This window comes from Prinia subflava, chromosome 1 (genome assembly GCF_021018805.1).
Source record: "Prinia subflava isolate CZ2003 ecotype Zambia chromosome 1, Cam_Psub_1.2, whole genome shotgun sequence".
NCBI classification, from domain to species: Eukaryota; Metazoa; Chordata; class Aves; order Passeriformes; family Cisticolidae; genus Prinia; species Prinia subflava.
In genome coordinates, this window is record NC_086247.1 from 88900594 (window position 1) to 88920843 (window position 20250).

At 44.1% G+C, this 20250-nt stretch overlaps 1 protein-coding gene across 1 annotated transcript; it reads left to right on the plus strand.

The window, feature by feature from the left end:
- Positions 1 to 1996: 1996 nt before the first annotated feature.
- EDN1 (endothelin 1) lies at positions 1997 to 6204 on the plus strand. The gene is made up of 5 exons (XM_063402614.1): positions 1997 to 2356; positions 2503 to 2644; positions 3619 to 3777; positions 4052 to 4159; positions 4923 to 6204. The coding sequence occupies exons 1-5, from the start codon at positions 2293 to 2295 to the stop codon at positions 5059 to 5061; spliced, it is 612 nt and encodes a 203-aa protein (XP_063258684.1). The 5' UTR covers positions 1997 to 2292; the 3' UTR covers positions 5062 to 6204.
- Positions 6205 to 20250: the final 14046 nt, after the last annotated feature.

Below are 20250 nucleotides of genomic sequence, written 5' to 3' on the forward strand. Positions count from 1 at the left end.
ATGAATTCTTATGAAAAATTGCTGAAGATGTTTTCATTAAAAGAAAAAAAAAGTAGAAAAGAACACCACCTTCAGAAGTGCCTGCGATATATTTGTGCCTTGTTACTCAGAGGAAACATGCAAGATGTTTTCATCAGCTAACAAAATACTTTCTAACAAGGCATTCTGACAAAGCTGAAAATATCTCACACCAATGTGAGTCATTTTGGCTCCAAGTGCACATCTTAGAAAAAGGAATCTCAGGAAAAAATCTAAATAAGCACTGGCATGTAAGACAGTCTTTAAGTGTCAGGCCTGGAAAGGCTATGCATATTTGTACTTAATACAGAATGATTCCTATCTTTCAGCCCACACAAATGCTTCATGTTTTTTCCTTTTTTTCTCCTTTTTTTTTTTTTTTTTTTTTTTTTTTAATGCCAAGAAAAAGAAAGTCACCTAGTTTCTTTCCTAACTTTTGGACACTGATAAAGTTCATTACTTCAGAGCGCTGTGACTACTTTTTGTATGTAGCTGTGTGACCTCTGCTGGCAGATTCTTATCATGACTGCAGCAATTCACACACATGTACGGATACATTGGCATTCCGGTAAGTCCTGCCCTACATACACAAGGAGACATAATACACAAGATGATAAAATCCCTGCTCTGGTAAATACACTCCCACGCTGGAAAGGTGTGAAAAAAAAAATCTAACCCAGCTTTCTCCACTCACAGATGTTTTACAGGGCAGTTTTTAGAATACCTTTGATAAATAGATATGACCACCTCAGGATGAGGCCACTGCAGTTTATTCAGCATAATGGTCTAAATGTTCATTATTGCTTGGAAAGCCCCTACACTTGATCCTGTCAGAAGCAGGGAGGTTACACCAAGGCAAGGATTAGTCTCCACTTGCATTCCTTTCTTGCACTCCTTCTCATACCATCTGCTAACAGCCATTGTGGCAGAGAGGATACCAGCTAAATGGACCTTTATTCTGACTCAGCACGGCTGCAGACAGTCTGTCCGCTGTGATACAGTGGCACAGTATCATTTGATTCTTTAAAAAACTGGCCATTCACCTGCCAGACCACAATGCAACTTGCACTTAACAGTCTCGCTCTTTGTGATATCCAAGGTCATTTCTATTATTACAGCACAGTGCACGGAAATACCACAAATACCAAGGGAGCCTTATCTATTTATCATAGGTGAAACTGGCACGCTTTGCAGCACGACGGCTCCACGGCGGATCACAGGCGTTTTGAGTTCACTTAAGTTTATAGTCAGGGGCTGGCTCCCTCAGTTGGGAGCTCAGTGGATTCCATGCATGTCTGTATCTGTGATGGCACTGCTGCAGCCACTCCTCCAGGGTCCAGCTTAGACACTGACTCTGCTCCTTGACAGAGGGCTGAAAACACAAGCATGCCAGAAAAAAAAGACCTTGCCAGAATTAATGGTGAGAGCCAAAGGTGAAGGGTAGGCACAGGTCTTCCCTCCTTCCCTCCCTACTTGGCTTTACATACCTGCTCACACCTCAAACACCCTGTGTGTTCAGCACCTTGCCTTACCACGGCAGAGAAGGGAGATTATACCCCAGTGCTGCACCGCTGCTGCCAAACCCAAACCTCCTGACACCCCAGAACCCAGCTGGCAGGGTCTGAGGGGAGCAGGGCAGGGTGCAGCGCAGCCAGGCATCCATCATCCCGTAAAGGGACCCCCGTGTCCCGCTGCTGGCTTCTCCCCAAGGCAGCAGCAGGAGCAGCAGGTGAAGCCCAGAGGCCCGAGCCCTGAAGCCGTGAACCTTGAATCCCTGAATCTCTGCATCTCTGTACCCCTGAATCGCTGAGTTCCTGAATTCCCGAATCCCCGAATTCCTGGGTCCCAGAGCCGCCCTCAGGTGCGAGGCGCGGGCAGGGCGCCCCCTGGCGGCGCCGGGCGCCCCTCCCCGCCCCCGGCCCCCCCGCCCGCCGCCGCCCCCCGCTCTTGAAGTTTGCAGGCGATTTCCTTTCCAGCCCCGGCCTTATCTCGGCCCGCACGTTGCCGCGCGGTGACTAATAGGAGAATAACATTGTCTCGGGATAAAATAGCGCCGGGGCTGTTTACCCGCTCCATGGGGGTTCGCTATAAAAGGGCGCCGGGGACCGCCGCGCCAGCCAGACGCGCCGGGGCGCACCGAGCCGCGCCACGCAGGGCACCCGCCACGGCGCTCCGTCCCCACGCACGGAGACACTTTCTCCGCTTTTTCCTCGCCTTTTATTAATTTTTACCCAGTTTCCCCTCGCTTCTCCCGTCCGCCCTCCGCCGCCTGCTATGGATTATTGCCGCATGATCGTCTCGCTGCTCTTCATGCTCTGCCCGGGGCTGCTGCCGGCAGGTAGGTCCGGTCCGCTGCCGCTCGCCGCCCCGCGGGGCTCCGCGCCGGGCTCCGGGGGGGCCGCCCGAGGGATGCGTCGGGAGGGGATGCGCGGGTGCCTCGCCTCGCCTTGCCCTGGTGCTGAGCTCTGCCGCTCCCTCCCGCAGCCCCCGGAGCCGAGGTGGACGCCGCGCCGCCCCCCGCCGCCGCCGCGCACCGCCGCGCCCGGCGCTGCTCCTGCTCCTCGCTGATGGACGAGGAGTGCGTCTACTTCTGCCACCTCGACATCATCTGGATCAACACCCCCGAGTGAGTGCAGTGCAGGGGTTTCGGCAGTTCCCCGGGGCCGGGTTCCCCTTTGGTTGGGAAGAAAGGGAGGGAGGTGTGAAGGCGAAAATTAAGAACCACAACCCCCCTGCAGAGATGGGAAGGGGAGGAAGGAATAGTTGTTTGCACAGTTTCTCCCACTGCTTTACCTTCCTGCTCCTACTTTTGTGACACATTTAGCAACGAGACTGTTCACCAAAAGAAAGCAAGCGGGATTCGACCAACTAGATCGGGCAGATAGCTCTTAATAGCTCTAACACACCTGCCTTCCTAAAATCTGGGCAGCAGTATTTCCTTTGGGTGCTGCTCAGCAAAGGCTTCGGGATATTTTTCACTATGAATCAGAAGCAGACAAAATGCCAAAGGCACGATTTCACCAGCCTGAATTTGAGCGGTTTTCTTTCTGACAAGTTAGGAGGTTGGAAGGAATACTTTGGCACCGGGTGGCTCTAGTTGCCTTTTACTGCTCTCTGCTCCAAATTAATGCTTCCCACGTGTTAACAGGATTATGCACAGTATCCATACTCTGCTCACCAAAAAGTAGTGAGCTGGAGGTTCACCTAACGCTGCAAACACTGACTCTGGTTATTTCTTCTGCTGCTGTTTTTCCTCTGAGAGAGGATCTGTTCTTCACTTTTACTGCTTCTTTCAATGCTGGCAGTAGCCAAAGTTCAAAGAGATGAGGTTTTATTGCTTTCTATTGCACAGGGAGGCACAACAGCCTTGTGAAATCACAATTAAAAGGTCATTATCCTTGTCAGTAGCCATGCTAATGAATATGTTGCAGGATCATCAGAAGCATTTGCATTGAAACTGTGACTAAGGAGGCATTCCCAATCCCACAACCTTTACTCGTGCAGTCAATGCCATTGATAGGGTTGCGCCCAAAATACCCCACAACGTTTTGAAGCCACAGAATTATTTGAATAACTTTCATGTTGTCTCTTTGATCATAGGAAGACTGTTCCATATGGTCTCGGAGGCCCTTCTCGACCCAGAAGATCACTGAAGGACGTGGTGCCAGAGATGCTTGCTGAACCAAGCAGCAGATGCCGATGTGCCAGCCAGAAGGACAAGAAATGTCTGAACTTCTGCCAGGCAGGCAAAGATCTCTGGTGCGTCTCTTGTTGCTACTCTTTAAAAGGCAATGCATGTGAAAGGGATGGATTGTGGTGCACTTACTCATTTTGGCACTTGCTGAGCGAATGCTCTCCCCAAAGCCTTGCCTCCTACCTGAGTGCTCACACTGCTATGATGCATACTCTGGCTTGGCCCAGAAAGATTGCTTATTACATGCCTTGAGAAGTGGTTGATGAGATGCCTCACCTTGTAGACTGCACACTTGGCTTTTGGGTTTTTTTAACAGCAGCACCTTTTCCCTTTTAACAGGGCTCAGTCCACAGTGGAGAAAACCTCACGGCACCGCATCAAAGCCGGCAATTGCATTGGACCCAAATGCATGAACCGACAGCTTGTTGACAGCAAGAAAATGAAGCGGTGAGTTTCTTCTCATCCTCTTGTAGTTCCCCGGAGCAGCAATAGAGAGCACAGTTCACCTGCCTTCGGGTCGTCCTGGGCTTAGCTGGTGGTTTCAGCTTGAGAGTTGTGGAGGAATCAGTGAGGATATTTTGAGGGCTTTTCTTCATGCTCTCGGTTTTTAGCTTGTGAGGACACAGGTGCTGAGCTCAGCCCACTCTCTGTTCTCTGCTTGCATTCAGTGCTCAGCCATATTCCCATGGAAAAGTATAGAATACAGAAGTTTGCCTGTACTGAGAAGACTCTTTAGTGCAACTTTCACAAGCAGAGCAGGACTTAATGTGAGCAGGCAACCTGATGATATTAAATGAAACTTAGGCCTTGGAAGTCTTAAATAATTTTTTTGAAAGTAGGGCTTGCTTACTTACTTGAAAAATGCACCCATTCACTGGAAGTAGGATCAGGTTTACCTAAAAGAAACAACACAGATGAAACAAAAAAACCCCAAAACATTGGAGACCTCATGACTGGCTACTTAAGGAAGTCTAGGGCATCTATATTTTAGAGAATATTTTAATTTAATATTTGCATTGAAATTATGAATACAACATTTTAAGTATCTTAAGTTATCCTAATTCTGAGAGAGGTGTAGCAAACAGCAGTTTATTAGGATCTCATGGTAGAAATCTAGACTGAGGTTTATTTAAGCAAAAACTAAGTTTTTTCACGCTGGAGATGCATCTTCATTATCACAATGCTAAATGTACCTTTCTTGTTTTGGCAGGCTGGAAGCCATTGGTAACAGTATCAAAGCCTCCTTCAGTATCGCCAAGCTGAAGGCTGAGCTCCAGAAAGGGCGAAAGCTCAAACATAACAGGGCGAACAAAAGGCAAAGCGTCCGGGAAAGCCTGAAAGCATCCTAGTGGGAAGATCACCTGAATCCCTCTCCACAACGCTTGCTGACAAAGCATCGGAAAAAATCTGTCGACTCCAACATTCCATGATGGCCAAGGGCCCCTCTGTCCAAGTGTTTGCACAGAGGATCAAAGTGCTGAGGAAGTCCTGTATTTGGAGCTATAAAGACAAAGGATTTTATCATTTTGGAATTCAGGTGGATGGGTAGAAGGGCTGAAGGGAAATCTGCAGTAACATACATGAAAAGCCATCTGTCTGAAGAAACATTTGAATACTGCTTCTGGAATGTTACCCATCAATTGAGCAGCTTTTGGGGTCTACATCAAAAGCATCTCGCAAGAGAGACCTCACAGATGTGCTTAGCAAGGACAGAAAGCAAGATCTGAGTGTACAAACTTCAAAGAACTCTACCTTTTGATTAAAATGCAAAAATGAAAGCCACAGTGCTACTTTAATCAGGACTTACTGCATATATACATGTCTACCTCGCATACTGTTTGTTGCACTCCTGCTAGAGTATTTTTACACCTTGTTATTGCCTTTACTAATCAGCTGCAACCCTTTGCCTTTTTTCAGGAGTCTAGTTTACTTGTACAACCAGAGTTATCTGAATGTGGGTTAGGCACTCTGATTGTTTTCATAGTCAGAGTCCTTTGGCTTTGGATACCGAAAGACCCTTCAACATAACAAAAAAAGTTAGAGCACACTACTAAGTTTCCCATAACAAGGATATTTGGCCAACTGAAGTTCTAATAATAGAGGTTGTTGTGTCTTACATGCTACCAAAAATGCACTGAAGTGGGGATGTACCAGAGGCTGTTTCAAGATTTATTCAGGGCCTTGTTTGGTGGATATGCATTGAGACAAAGGGTTGTTTTCAATTAAGTCAAAAGGCTAATATTGGGTGAATGTTTATAGCAGTGAATTTGTTCACATTGTTGAATTTGCAGACAAGTTGAATCTTATGTGCTTATTTTTGTGTCTTGTATTTATATTCACACAAGTTCTTCATTATATTTACCATGTTGAATACACATTGAAGTAGGCCATATTGGTCTATGCATGTCTTATATATTTCTGTATGAAATTGGGAAATGCTTTATGCCTATCAAGGTAAATATCTTCAGAAATAAATATTTTTAATTACTGTATTGGCTTGTTTTTCCTTGGAGGTAGATTATCCCATGTACAAAGCTGACCCAGGTGAAGTGTGTGCACACGATTGCCTTTCTGTCAGATAAGCCAGATCACAGCAATCAAAGTTTGTGTCAAATGTGAGACAGCAGATGATACTTGTTAGAGCTACAAGGTTGCTTATCAAATCTACATGGCAAAATCTAAACTGGCCAAATGAATTTATCCATTTATCCATGAGCAGTCTTCTCACATGTCTGATCTAGAAGTACTACAACGTTAAAATATGGGCATTAAGGATTTGGGTATCGATGAACTAGAGAGCAAAATGCACACACTGGAGATCTTGTGGGCTGTATGGAACTAGGCAATGTTACTTATTACCATGCTATACTAAAAATTTCAGCCCATTCCGTGCAAGGTAGAGATGGACATCTCAATGGAGCCCAAGTTCAGGAAAGATCTAGTTCAACAGGTAATTTTTTACATGTTTCCAAAATATTGGCTTTAAATGGTTATACCTAGATGCTTGAAGCAAATAAATGGATTTAATAATCTTTGAGCCTATAGGGGAAAAAAAAAAGGCACAAGCATTAATCCAAGGGTAAAACGGAATGGTTTGGGTTTTTTAAAAATAGAACTTAACCAAGAAATACAATGCAAAGAGTGTGACCAGAACTGTGAAGTAGCCATCATTGAAAATTTCTGAAATTGTTCTGGATTTCTTGTCAATATTCATAATATTGACAGTCAGGCCCATATCATGTTTCCTTCACACTGCTCTGCTACGTTTTGGAGCAGTAATTCAGTGGGGAAATGACATTGCTGGCAATCCTGGTCTGACAGGAGTGCCTGGTCCAGGCAGTGGGAGGGAACTGGGAGCCCCTGTGCTTCTGCAGGGCAGGATGCAGCCCCCGGAGCCATCCTTTGATCTCCGCATCACCGGCACTGACTGCTCGGGATGCGCCCGGATCAGTGACCTCTGTCAGGCATGAAGAGACCTCACTAATGCTCCCTGGTTTTCCATTTCTTGCTCTACCAGTGGTTGCCTTTGGCAGGGAAAATAAACAAACAAGTAGTTGAGATGCTGCCTCTCACTCAGCCAAAGTGGCAGGTGAGCAGCTGGTGTGGGATGTCCCTGATAGTGAAGGGGCTCCTGTTTTCTCTCCGAGGAAGAGTGTGAGGAGAGGATCAATGTGAGGGAGTGGGGGAGCATTGCAGCATTTCTGTGCTGTTATTAAGGCTGGTTGTTTGGATTTTGTAGGTGGCTGGCCTAAATGATGCTGTGGGTGGGCTTTAGTAGCCCAAATTCCTGGCTATCTGCTCAAGAGATTCTTGAGAGACCATCCTAAAAATAAACCTGTTCCTTCTGAGGTTTACTGTGTTCATGCCTGGAGTCAAAAGTTGGCTTCCATTCTCCTTTCTTTCCCAGTAAACTGCATCTGCTGCTTGCTCATGCTGCAGCTTCGTGTGGTGATGGGCACTCTTTGGCCTTTTGGTGTGCCACAGGTTCGGCGTGGTCCCCAGAGCTGTGCAAAGCAAGAGCCTGAGCCTCAATGCAAAGAGCACAAGGAGGGTGAGATGTCCCTGATGGCAGGGGCTTGCAGGCTTTGGGAAGAGTGGCAGGAGCTGTTTCACACTGCTGAGCTGGCTTCAGGGACCTGCTGGTGTGCAGCAAGGGTGGAAGGGGAAGCACTGCTGCTTCTGCATGCCACCCTCCCCCCCACGCCATTTGCCTTGTGGCATTGGAGCATAAACTGCAGCTTACCCTGGTTTGCATTAATGAGCTAAACTGAAAAAGCAGAGTTCAGCAGTCTGTTTGTCTCTTTGAATAAGCAAAAGGGAACATGAAACATTTTATCTTAACTCTGGCTCACACACAAGTACCAGGGTCTGTCCCAGAGGTTTGCTTCTTCTCAAAGCTCTGTGCAAGAGAGAGATTCAGTAACTTAGGCTAGAGCCCCTGGTGAGAAAAGAGAGGCATAATATGGCTGGGATTTATGGCACTGAACACAGAGCAGTGTAAAAGTACATTCTTACTTATAATGAACAACCTGAGTGAAAAAATATTCTACCTGAAGCCAAAGGAAACATTGTGCTGACTGCAGAGGCAAGGCTGCAGAGTCAAAGCTCTTGGTCTTCTAACTAGAACTAATCTCACTGCTCTGAAAAAGGGAACCTTTCATGACCATGATCTATGTTGTTTTTAAGTGAGAGGTTCTTCTAATCCAGGATGAAATCTGAGATGCATAAAGGGAAGTGTATAGGAAAGAGGGACACCACTTTCCAGTGTGGCCCAAAATACACCTGACATATGACTGAAATTCCATCTCACACCATGAGCAAGGAAAAGCTCCATTCCTGAGCTGTTATCAAAGTGTGTCTCCCGCCTCTGATTTTTCCTGGGTTCAGTATGGCCATTTCTGGAATTGGAAAAAGTTTCACAGGAAAAGACAACTATTCTCCAAAATTAGGCTTGCTGTACTTATTTTTATACAATGCTGACTGTAATTCTTTCTTTCTCGGCTGGTTTATTTTCATTTTCTCTGGATAAAGGCTGTTTTGACTATAGATCAAAACAAGGTATACAATAAAACAAAGCTTTGACGTGTGAGTCAGGCTTCAAGTCAGGAAAATACTACAATGCTACTGAAATTCTTTCCATCTTATCTACATAATTGTGACCTAATTTTTCCAGAAATGGCAACTCTAATCTGTACCACATTATCATGAACTGCCCCCAAATAATTCCTGCAGGATGTCCTAATGTTGCCTATAGAAGTTACCAAATACCAGCCTCTTTGTTCATGTTTCCTTACATTAGGATAAATTTAGCCACCACAACACATTTCTATATTTACAAACACGGAATGAGCTGGATAAACCACTGTTTGAATGATATCTGGTGTTTACTCTTTTCACACTCAACTGTTTGCCTCTGTGTATATAAAACCATATCAATTTTTACTTGGCCTGCATCAAGGCACTATTATTAGGCTCCTCGGGTAGAAATCCAGCTCCCATCCTCAGCCAATATCTTTATTTAATGTACTGTTCTTCCTTCGTGACCTAGGAAACAAAATGACCGACTTTTTGATTAATTAGAAGAGAATGCTTGGAAGCTGTGGTGCTAAGTGTAAGTATGCAGGGAGACAGAAAGCTGCAGATAAAGTACAAAGATAGTGGCAAGATCGTTTTTCTGAGGTAAACAACGTGCAAATGACATCTCAGAACCGTAGCCAGAATAAGTGTTCATGTCTGTCTTTATTTTATATCTCTGATCAAATCTGAGCTAGGTGAAAAATGGTGGGGAAGCCTATTTTGCTCAATATGGTTAAACAATCAGTCGGTATGTCTCAGTGCCTGGGACAAGCTCCTCTGCTCTGATCAGGTCAAGGAGACCTGAATTCTGCCTGAAGTCCACTGGGCTGGCCAGCCAGCCAACAATTCCCTCAGCTTTACAGGCATCACTTCTGCCAGTGCAAACAAGAGCAGAATTTGACCCAGGGAAGCTTCCTTCTTTCTGATATTGCCACGCAGGGGACAAACAGACAATGGTTTGCTGATGCTAGCACAGGCCATTAGTGGCTCTTGGTTTTCTTGGTCTGGGTTTGAAGAAGTTTTGTTATTGTTTGGTTGGGGTTTTTTCCTCCCTGCAAGCATTTGATAGTAATAAATTAGATAAATATCACTTTGGTAAGCAATAGGCAGTTTGCCTCTGGCTCAAAAAAGCTGCATTCAGAAAGGGATGAGCCCCATGGAGTTTGTGGTTTCACTGACCTCTCCAGCTATTTTGGGGGCTACAGAAATTATTTGAGTTCATCAACTGTAATTCAAGCTCACACTGTTGTTGTGTTTTTCCCTCCAAGGAAATAAAGTAAAAAAAAAAACAACCCTAAAACTAACTTTTTTCCTAGCTAAAAGAAAAATGTATGTTTGTGCCAGTCACCAGAAACAAATCCAACTTCTAATCTGGCAAGAAGAAAGCAGCACTGTATTTTGGTCATATAGGTTTGATTTACATTTCTTTGCTTTCTCCATCTCTTTTCCCAAACACAATTCAACCCAGGTCATGGTGAAGTGTCCATCATGAAAAAAAAAAAAAAAAAAAAAAGAGTGCTCTAAGGACTTCTTGTGCAAAGGTAGCCACGTGTATTGAATGTTTTGATGGGCAAGATCTTCTCCTCTTGTCATCTTTTCTTCCTTTCAATCCTGTTATTGCAAGAGATTGTTTGTTTTTTGTTTCTTATTTTAATCTTCTCTTACTTCTAGCAGGAGTATAAAGCAGTGATGTTCACAAACTAGACAGCAAAAGTCTAAAGTGGACAGAAAAGTTGGACAATTGGTGCATGCCTTATTCTTATCAGAAATGTCCAGGCCTTTCAGGTGTGTGCTTGCCTGTGGGAGGATTTCCCTCGAGTAGCATAAACAAGCTCACAACGAGAACCATGACATTATATGCTGGAAGGGTGTCTTGAGAGTGCCCTGTGGTTTTTCCCTCATGATTGTGCCTCTCATGTCACCCCAAAGGAGACTCTCTTTCCTTGCACACGGGCTGCCCAGCTCATCCATCAGGCAGTTGACTTCATTATGCAGCAAGGCAGGCAGGAATGAAAGAACCCACGCTGCTGGAAAGAGGGATCATTGCTGGGCTGATCAGAGCCTCAGTGCTGCTGCCAGTGTGCCTTTGGGGGACAGGAGACGGGGTGGCTGTGAGTCACAAGCCACACCAGCAGCCCTGAGCAGCCCTCTGGAAATGTGAACCTCCCGTCCCACATGGCTACAGGCTCACCATGGGGGCTGCTTTGCTGTGCCAGCTGCTCTTTCCATAGGTACCGTCTCAAAATGACCCCACAGGACTTATCAGCGCCTTACAGCAGATTTTACTGAGCAAGCATCTCAGCTGGGAGTGCTGTCCAGTCATCCCAGTTTCCCTACGGATGGACTAAACCGGCATTATTCGGGAGAGTTTGGAGGAGCACCACTGATTGCACCAGTGAAAGGTTTTATTGTGTCAGTCATATGGCAATAGCCTACGGCTATGAAATCTACAGACACCTCGGCAGGCGTACATGTTTCTTCCATGTTTTCATAAAAATAATGTTTTCTTAGTTTTCCCAGAAATTTTAATCCACTATCTTTCTAAAATCTTACAGCTTTTCCTGAGGACTTGGCCTGCTGTTTTTCCTTCTGGGTCTCTGCTAACCATTATGTCACTCTCGGTACGCATCCAGCTGGACACTTTGCAGCTATGTGCTTTCCAGGGGCTTCCAAATGTGCATTAAAGCTGTTAATTTAATTTTACTTCACCCCTAGTCTGCTTCATCATGAGCACAAGGACGTCTTTCACCTGGCTGAAAAGCAAATTGTTCATGAGTGCCGTCCTTTGCCCTGAATTGAAAATAGGTTATAGATTGCTGGTTCTGGTGTTGACCCTTTAGGCAAGTCAGAAAGTTGGCTAGATATTACTATACAGTAAAAATTTATTCTTTGAACTAACCACTTTCTGCTGAGTAATTATTTTTCTCCAAAGATGTTTCTATAAATGTCTATACATGCACAGGGTTCCAAGCACAGTCTTTCCTTTATTTTTGTTTACACACAAGCATTTCTGTACTATCCCTGTGACCAAACGCAACTTTTGTGAGCTCCTTCTGCATGAAGCTCTGACAGTAGCTGTTTTCTCAGCCTGTGTTCCATGAACATCTGAAGAACCATGAAATGTGATTAAGGAACATAAGTTCACATGTGCTTTAAAACAACCTGCATATGTGAAATTCCTGGAACAGTTTGCACTTCCACTGGAAATTCTTCGGTGGCCCACATTATAAATTAACTAAACTGGTGGTTATACATGGAAAGTAGATTGGAAAAAAATTTGCTGAATGAAGCTGTGAGCATAGGAAGGTGCAGGATTGAATCCTGCCACATAGCAAATAAGAAAGGTACTGTTCTTAAACAAATATGAATGTATAAATACATTGTCAGGTGTACATGATCAGGTACATCAGGGGAAATTCAAAGTGTTTTACCAACCTGGCATGTGTACTGGTAGGCATGGAAATGTGAGCACATGCAATGTAGTGTATTGCAATGAAGGTCTTTTCAATGTTGTACAAAACATTTTGGATCTACTCCCCATTGTCAGAAAAGTCCAGAATCAAGGGGCTCTCTGCCTTGATATCTGTCTTTTTTATTCCCACTTAAACTAGCAGAATTCTGGTCAGCATAGCCAAATTCTATAGGTGCTCTTGCAAATGATGCTTTGCAAAGTGTGCATCTGCTCTCAGCACCCAGACCAGGCACTGCTACACGGAATGGTTGATTTTGCTCAGGCTTCTCATCTGTTCAAATCAGCTCTTGCTGTTAACAAGGATTTTTTTTACCATGAGGTCTACAAGGAGAGAGTATATTTGCCCTCAGCTTTCCCTCTCTGGATGGACAACACAGTTGGAAGCTCTGAATGGTTTATGGGCTAATTAAAAACAGACCACAGGTTCTGGTTGTTTTTTGGGGTTTTTTTCTCTTTTTTTCCTTCTTTTTGCTGCATTCCAATTCATTTAGCCGCTCAGCAGGGATTTGACAGGGACATTGTTAAAGAGACAAAAAACCTGTGGCTGGGGTGACATTAGTGTGCTAAGAGATCTCTCCTTTTCAGCTGACAGCCTAACCAAATTAGATCAGGTATCAGAAAGACTGATGGAACACTGGACGACATGAAATATTTAGTAAATGAGTGACCTGCACATCCTACCTGGCCCTGGATACAGCCACAACTTTGCAAGGGAGCTGATGCAGAACTAGCCTTCTCTCTCCACCTGACAAGCTCAAACAACTGATAAATTACCAGAACTAATTGTTGCCTGACAAGCCTTTGATCCCTGGAAGAGTCAATTTATAAGTGATGAGCTGTTTTTACATGCCACCGCTGATGAAGCTGTTGAAATAGCTATAAAATCAGTAATCCCTGCTGTCTGGCTATCCTTTAGTTTTCTTCCATTTATTCAGGAGACAGTTCAAAGTGTCTGCAAATGCTCATTTCCGTCTCTTCCCAGCACCCTGCCCAGAGAACATCAGAACTGCTGCAGAAATGAGGCTTAGGAAGGGGAGACAGAAAGCACCTGAAATGCAGGTCAGTCTAGATGAACGCTGAGCAGGACAGACCCCAGATTTTACTCTCAGCCCCTTGGCATGGTCTCTCCAGGAAGAGAAAATTGTTAAAACCTAGGGCAGAAAGGCAAGGTGGGAAACTTCTGTATGACAAGCAGCAAGGTAGGAAATGGCAGCATCTTAAAAGTGGCAGAGGAATAGAAATCACACTTATGGCTGCAAGAGTCCAGCCTCTACAGGGAGCCCAGCTGGTCTGTTTCTGAGGATATGCTGCCTCTGCCAGAGACAGCTCCCCACTGCCAGCACACACATTCTTCACCTGCTGCCATCTGGTTACAGCACAGCAGAGAGCTGGGTACAAAATTCTGCTGTGGCCTCAGCTGCATGTGGCCAAATGCGACCAGGGTCCCCTGTACTCAGCAATGATTTTACTTTATGCTTGTGTTCACTGCAAAGCTGGCTCTGCTGACCCTAAGGAACAAGTCAATATTTATCCAAATAGAGTCCCTGTAGGCAGGATCTCATGTGCAGAATTTGGTCCTAGACCTGTTCTGCAAGAGCATGTCATCACCACCACACGGTGGAGAATCCTATGGAATCTCATGCTTGGGCTATTAGAGCAGGTTGCTGATGCTTTTACAGCAGACCCCTTTACACAGCGGTCAGGATGCTCCAGAGGTCATATTTCTCTTACGCAACCATTTGACAGCTTCTTTTTAATTTCTGATGAGAACTGCTAGCCAGAAAAATGAAACACCACTACCCGAACACATGCACAAGGCTGGATCTACAAGAAGTGTTGGCGGATGCTTCATTTTCTGTTCTTCCCTGGAAGCTTGTACACAAATATGAGGTTTTGTTATGAGGCTCAGTGCAGTTACCACAAAGCCATCTGTGGCCTGGTCACCAAGGCTTGTCCTCACCACAGGCAGAAGAGGTCCTTCCCACAAGTGAAATTCCCATCTGGTGTCCTCCAGACTGAGGAAGACTTGGACTGGGTCAGAGCATCAGTTATGGAAAGGAATAACTGAGACATTATTCACTTTAACTAGCTGTTACTGAAGGAATGAAACATCCTGTATAGTGAAATCCTGCTCTTGTCCAGGCAAATTCTTCATTGTCTTACCAACCGTGGAAGTTCTCCAGACCTTCAGCCTGTGGTAGCATGCAGATGATCCGTAGGGAGTCCCTTCTCCTGGCCACAAGGCCTCAGGGCTAGGAAAGTTGTTCTGGAGGACATCTCTAATCACCATGTGCTCTAGGGAACTACATCTGGAAGAGGCAGCAAGACAGAGGTGAGAAGGGTGAGAAGGGTGCAAGAGTGAAATAGGACGGAAGAGGCTCAGTTTGTACAGCCTGTTCTGGCAAGTGCCTTTCTGGCACTGAGGATCCCAGCAAAGAACTGCCTTCCAAACCAGGAGGGGCCACAGTAATCCCCCACGATGAGCAGAGCAGTGTGATCAGTTCAAAGTTCTCAACCTGGTATCAATTTAGTGGCAATTCAATGGTGAACAATTAATTCTCAGGATGCTATTCACCCTGAAGTACTATCACACTTCCCAGCTGAGTACAGGGCTTAGAAGCAGACACATTCTCAGGTTAGCATCCACTAACATGCAGTGAGGGTGGAGCAAAGGAGGGTGGAGCAAGGAGACGTACAGCCAGCCTAATTTTATGATTAATGGGTAAGTGCAAAAGTCTAGGGGATCTTCTCTAAGGAAATGAGATTGTTCCCAAGATATTATGCCATGTGTAAATGATGAAAGAGGTGGGCGTGAGCTGAGAGGACAGGTTGATATGGAGAGGCCAGAAACAGGATGGTGGGACAAATATGCAGGAAGCATCTAGTGGCAATCCTCATGGAGTAGCATTTGAAGGGTGAAACCATACTAAACAGAGGGAAATGTGTTCAGTATCTAATTTGCTTAAGAGAATATGAAATCCTCACAGAAGAACAACAGGACAGCTATTTACCAGTTGTTTTCCCACAGATAAATAACAAACTTCTGATATGTTCCTTGAGGCAAGCAGGAACAAGATGCACTGTTTGACAGCTGTACAATAAACTGAAGGTGTGGTAGAGAAAATAGCATATAAGAGGCTCTTGGGACAAGAAACTTGTCATCTTAAGCTGAGTTTCTAGGACAGGCTTAATTACCGTGAATTAACTCTAGGTTATCCTGAGGAGGTAGCAAGTCAGAGGGAAGAAAGAAGCATGAGGGAAGCTAGGCTGAGGAGAATTGATTCCCATGAATGAGGCTAGCCTCCTGCAGCCTGGCCTACCACCCTCACATGGTTGGACTGACTCAGAGGAAGAGATTACCAGTTTCAACTATCATACTGAAAAAAGAAAAGAAAAATTCTTTGTGCTCTTTTCTGACTTACTCAGTTGTTTAAAGAACTTTTCACGCCCAGATGTTACTTATATCTCTTCCAGGACAATTTTTCATTGGGAAATCTCCTCTAAAAAAAAAGGAGGGGAAGAGTAAGCTAACTCAAGGACAGATTTCAAGAATAGAGCTATCAGAAAAGAGTCATTTTAGCGTAGCTAAAAAGGATGTAGAAACAGCACTGAGGCTATTGGTTTCAATAGCTTTGGAGTACATGCCAGGATCTCACTGTAGATCAGTTCTCACTGTGCTCACTCCCAGTCTGAAGAAACCTTGTGAATGCATTCCATGTGTGACTCCCATCAGAAAGCCAGATCATTTAGACAGCACTGGCATTCCTTGACAGAGCTGGTTTAAGACTATTTCTCAATTTGAGTTTGACTGTTGAGAAAGTCAGGAGGAGTCAGCTGAAGTTTCTTTATGTTGTATCAACCATATAGAAAGGAACAGGTCCCAGCCCACAGTGCTCCACCCTGAAATCCATAGGTGACATCAGTGGATAGCTATACTGTCTTTGAGCCAGGTGGGTACTGAGTCAAACCTAATGAAGTGGCTTTCTGTGCTGAAGAGAGAGAACAAAGTTGTGAGATGGGGCTACCCTGACTTGCACTGATTTCTCATAAATGTTTCACAGTAGAGGGTACTGCCTGATGTAAAAAAGCCCACCCTATTATAGTGGCAAAAACAGTGTTTTCCTTGGGTCTCTAATATTCACAGCAAATCATATGTGAGATATGTGTCCACTGTTCCTTTGGGTAAGCTGAAATAATGTTTTTTCTCTTCACTCTTCTCCTGGATCAAGATACAGATTTCTTCAAAATTGATTTTGACCTTTCACTGCAGGTGAAAACAAGGGAAAGGAAAATAATCTCTCTTTGGCACTCTTACAAACAGCTGCACAAAGACTTTTGTTGACTTGCCTCCTAATCCGGAGACCTGTATGCAGCTTCAAAGATGGAGCTTATCTCCTCTTTGTTTAATGAGCAGTTTACCTGGTAGAGATGGTGCTCTCAAGTTCACTGGTGTTTGTGTTTCACAGCATTGCAATGGCACAAAAAGCTCTGCTGAGGTACAGGGAACTCTGCTACTGCGTGTTGGTAGTTTTTGTTGAAATGGTTGAGGCAGCTTCTGTGGACTTGAATGAAGAGTGACAGTAAGGATGGCACTTGCTAGAAGTGGCTTTACTGGTCTGGCATCAGCTTCTAACACATCCTGGGTAAGTGGTGGCTTTTAGTACCACTAAAAGCAATAGAGGGTGGTTAGAGGGATAAAAGACATGGTCAGCATTCATGTCCAACCAGCCCAATTTCTGCAGTGTTTAATACTGTGGGAAAGAGCACAAGAGAAAAGCAGACAGGGGTGGTGTGGAAGTTACAGACTGTGATTCCAGATGTGTTCTGGAGAGTCCAAGGTGCTTGAGGTACATGCTAGCAGTACAGGATGGAACTAAAGCATGTCCCCCTGTTGTATTCTTCAGCTGACATCAGTGGGACTTAGGCCTGTGCAAAATAATATCACAGATGACTTTTCATATGGCCTTCAAGAATTCATTAAACTAGGGCACAAAATCATGGAGAGAGCTAGACAGACCCAGTCCCACTGTTCATAGCTCCCAGTGAAATGCAAAATTGCCAAGAATTTATGTCACTTCTTTCCAGCTGCTGGTACCGGGCCTTGCGTACTTGTCTGAGTAATGTCAGCATTTTTTCAGTGTTGATACATGTCTGTTTCCAAGATTATTGATTTATCTTTCAAGAACCTAATTCTGCAAACACATTCAGTTCCAGATACTAACAAGTGGCAGGGATAGTCAGTTAAATTAAAATGGAGATTTCAGTCTTCAGTCTCGGCCCCTAAATGCTTGTAGTGACACCTTAGATGCATATAACCTTTTTATTTTATTTTTTTTTTCTGGTAGTATTTCCATCAAAAAGTCTGGTTTGGACTAATTTGCTTGAGAAATCTGGTTTCAGGTTTTTATTCTTCCTCCATGGTTTCCCTGGGTTGCATCACAAAAGACACGCTTCAAGATGTCATTTTGCATTCAGATGTAAATGAAAACTGATGTGAAGAGTTGAGTGAACTGAAACTCTTCTGTGCTGCATCTCCAACACGCAGCACTATTATGGGCAGAGAGAACTGGTGAGAAATGGATGCTTTCACAAGAGAAAGATTTCAGTACCACAGTCCTTAATTTGGAACAAAGTAATGCTGACATAAGACATAAAAATATTTTCCATTGTGAATCAGGTGCCTTGGCCAAGTCTGGAAAGAAGTGAATTCTTTCTCTCTTTATGTTTGAAAATGAAAAAATGTGCTGTTATCAGGACTTGACATAAAAATAGACGTGTTTTATTTAATGTGTCAGCACTCGCTTCTTTTACAGCTCTGCAGAATTCTGAGTGTGTTTTTTTCTGACTTGCCAACTAAGTTTCCAGTGCAAATGAGTTACAACTCAAGAACTTGATATTCAAGGTTGCTAAAATTTTGCAATTTTGTATATGAATGCACCATCTGTTCTTTCTAATAAGTAGCTATTTTTAAATTATATTTTGTATGGTTTCTGCTGTTCTTTGATGGAGGGTCTATGAAACAGCTTAGTAAATTCTGACACATCAGACAGAAATAACTTGAAAAGAGTATTGATGCATGTTTCTCTCCAAATAAAGGAGTATTCAGTCACATTGATTTATTCATATTGTATGTTGTTTAGCAGATATTTACATGTTTAATGGCTATAGAATTAATTTTCACTGGCTTATTTAACAGAGCTGGTGCATAATTTCAAATAAAATACTTTATTAGGTATTTGATCCTCTAGGAAATTAATTTAAAAAAAAAAACTCAAAATTTGGGTTTCAAAACACTTTTCTGATTTTTTTTTTTTTTATGAAATGGAAGAAACAGGCCTTTTTCTACCCAGATCCCTCCTATGTCATTAATTTCCTGTAGATTCTTTTGTTCTCATTTTCCTCTTTGTTTCCAGTCATTAAATGGTTAAAAGTGGGGAGAAGAGAATAGAAGAAAAGAGGAATAAAAGTTGAGAACAGAGAAGGGAGAAAATCTTCGTTCCTGGTTTGCTGTTAAAAATAGGACAGCTCGTTACAATTATCATCTCCCTTGTTGCAATTACTGGTGTAGCAACAGCAAGTTTTTAGAGAACTGATAGGAAAAAGTCACTGTATTGCTACCATGCCTCAAGGATTCTACTCCTATTTTAGGCTGCCTTGATAATTTTGCCTAAATAGGTAAGTTTGATTCAAAAAAGCTGTGTAAAACTCAGGTTTTTGAAGAATGCAATTTTCAGAGAAAATGAGACAAACTGAGGATTCAGTCTTGCCTCTCCCTTTCTCTCAGCTGGCTGCATCTCTCTCAGCCTTTGGGAAGGCACCATTGCTCCCTTACTGCATCCTTCATCCTGTGCCTTGTCCATCTGTTTGGGACAGAGTCAGTAAATACATGGCGGCTGGATTCCACATAGAGATTCCACACAAAGGGAAATTCCTTGGCCTCAGGTCCTCAGGGACACCCTCAATCAGCAGGAGCTGTGGGCAGCCCACCACATCAGCGATGGGACCTGCCCAGGCCACTGTTTGGGGACATCAGAGGAATGGGAGGTGTGTGAGGTATGAATTGACAGAGCTCAGAGAACTGGAGAAGTGAGTCAGGGATGCAGCACACCCACCTGCACATCGAGCTGCAGCACTCGTGGGAACCAGAGGTGAGGACTTGGGAAAATTAGGGCACAGAGCATCTATCCTTCTCCAGCTTGCCTGGAATTTGTAATTTCCTACTCAGCCTGCCATTTCACTGTTGTGACTCTTTCATAGTGTTCTTCTCAAAAGAAAACAGGTCTGGCCCCTCAAGGGGACTTAGCATAGTCCAGCCCCAAGTGCCCCCCTCTAGCTGGTCTCTCTCTCTCTCTGTCTCTGTCTTCCAGCTATCCATCTCTTTGTTTTAATGAACTGAAGCCATAACGAAGGCCAGACAACACAAGGGCAATTCAGTACTGGATTTCTTTCAACAGTGCTAATTCCCCTGGCCTTTGCAGGGGCATTGAACCAGAAACACACCTCAAATGGGCAGAGGGTAAAACAACCCAAACAAACAAGTAGGGGAAACAAACTGGAAGGTTAAAGAAAAGATAACCTGTGCCTATTCTTGGGAAGGTAGAGTGTTTTCTTCCATCTCCATTCACCCCATAGCTGGGCAGGTCAGGACTGCTGGTACTGGGTAGCTCACCTATGAAAACAAATATTCTCTTGTTGGATAAAGTGCCACACTGTTGCTATTCAATGGCTTTTCAGGTTTTAAGGCTCTCCAGACCAAGTAAAAATCAAGCAGGTTAATTAGGATGTGCAAGTCTTTTATCCTGGTTGTGTTTTGTGTACCAATGTACATATAAGAAAGCAGGATCTCCAGGAGGATGCAAGAACACAAGACAGAGAAAGACAGAGAGAGAGAAGAGGAGATGAGCACATAAATGTGCAACAGGCAAATAAATCTGCCTATATGAGCAACAAAGACCAAGGAGCCTTTTCTTATCATTGAAGATATATTAGA

What these genes read in the sequence shown, in the direction of transcription:
- EDN1 (XM_063402614.1), top strand. Translation starts at nt 2,293, where the DNA reads ATGGATTATTGCCGCATGATCGTCTCGCTGCTCTTCATGCTCTGCCCG. An exon ending in CCCGGGGCTGCTGCCGGCAG is followed by an intron (nt 2,357 to 2,502) that starts GTAGGTCCGGTC and finishes TCCCTCCCGCAG; the next exon opens with CCCCCGGAGCCGAGGTGGAC. An exon ending in GACAGCAAGAAAATGAAGCG is followed by an intron (nt 4,160 to 4,922) that starts GTGAGTTTCTTC and finishes TTGTTTTGGCAG; the next exon opens with GCTGGAAGCCATTGGTAACA.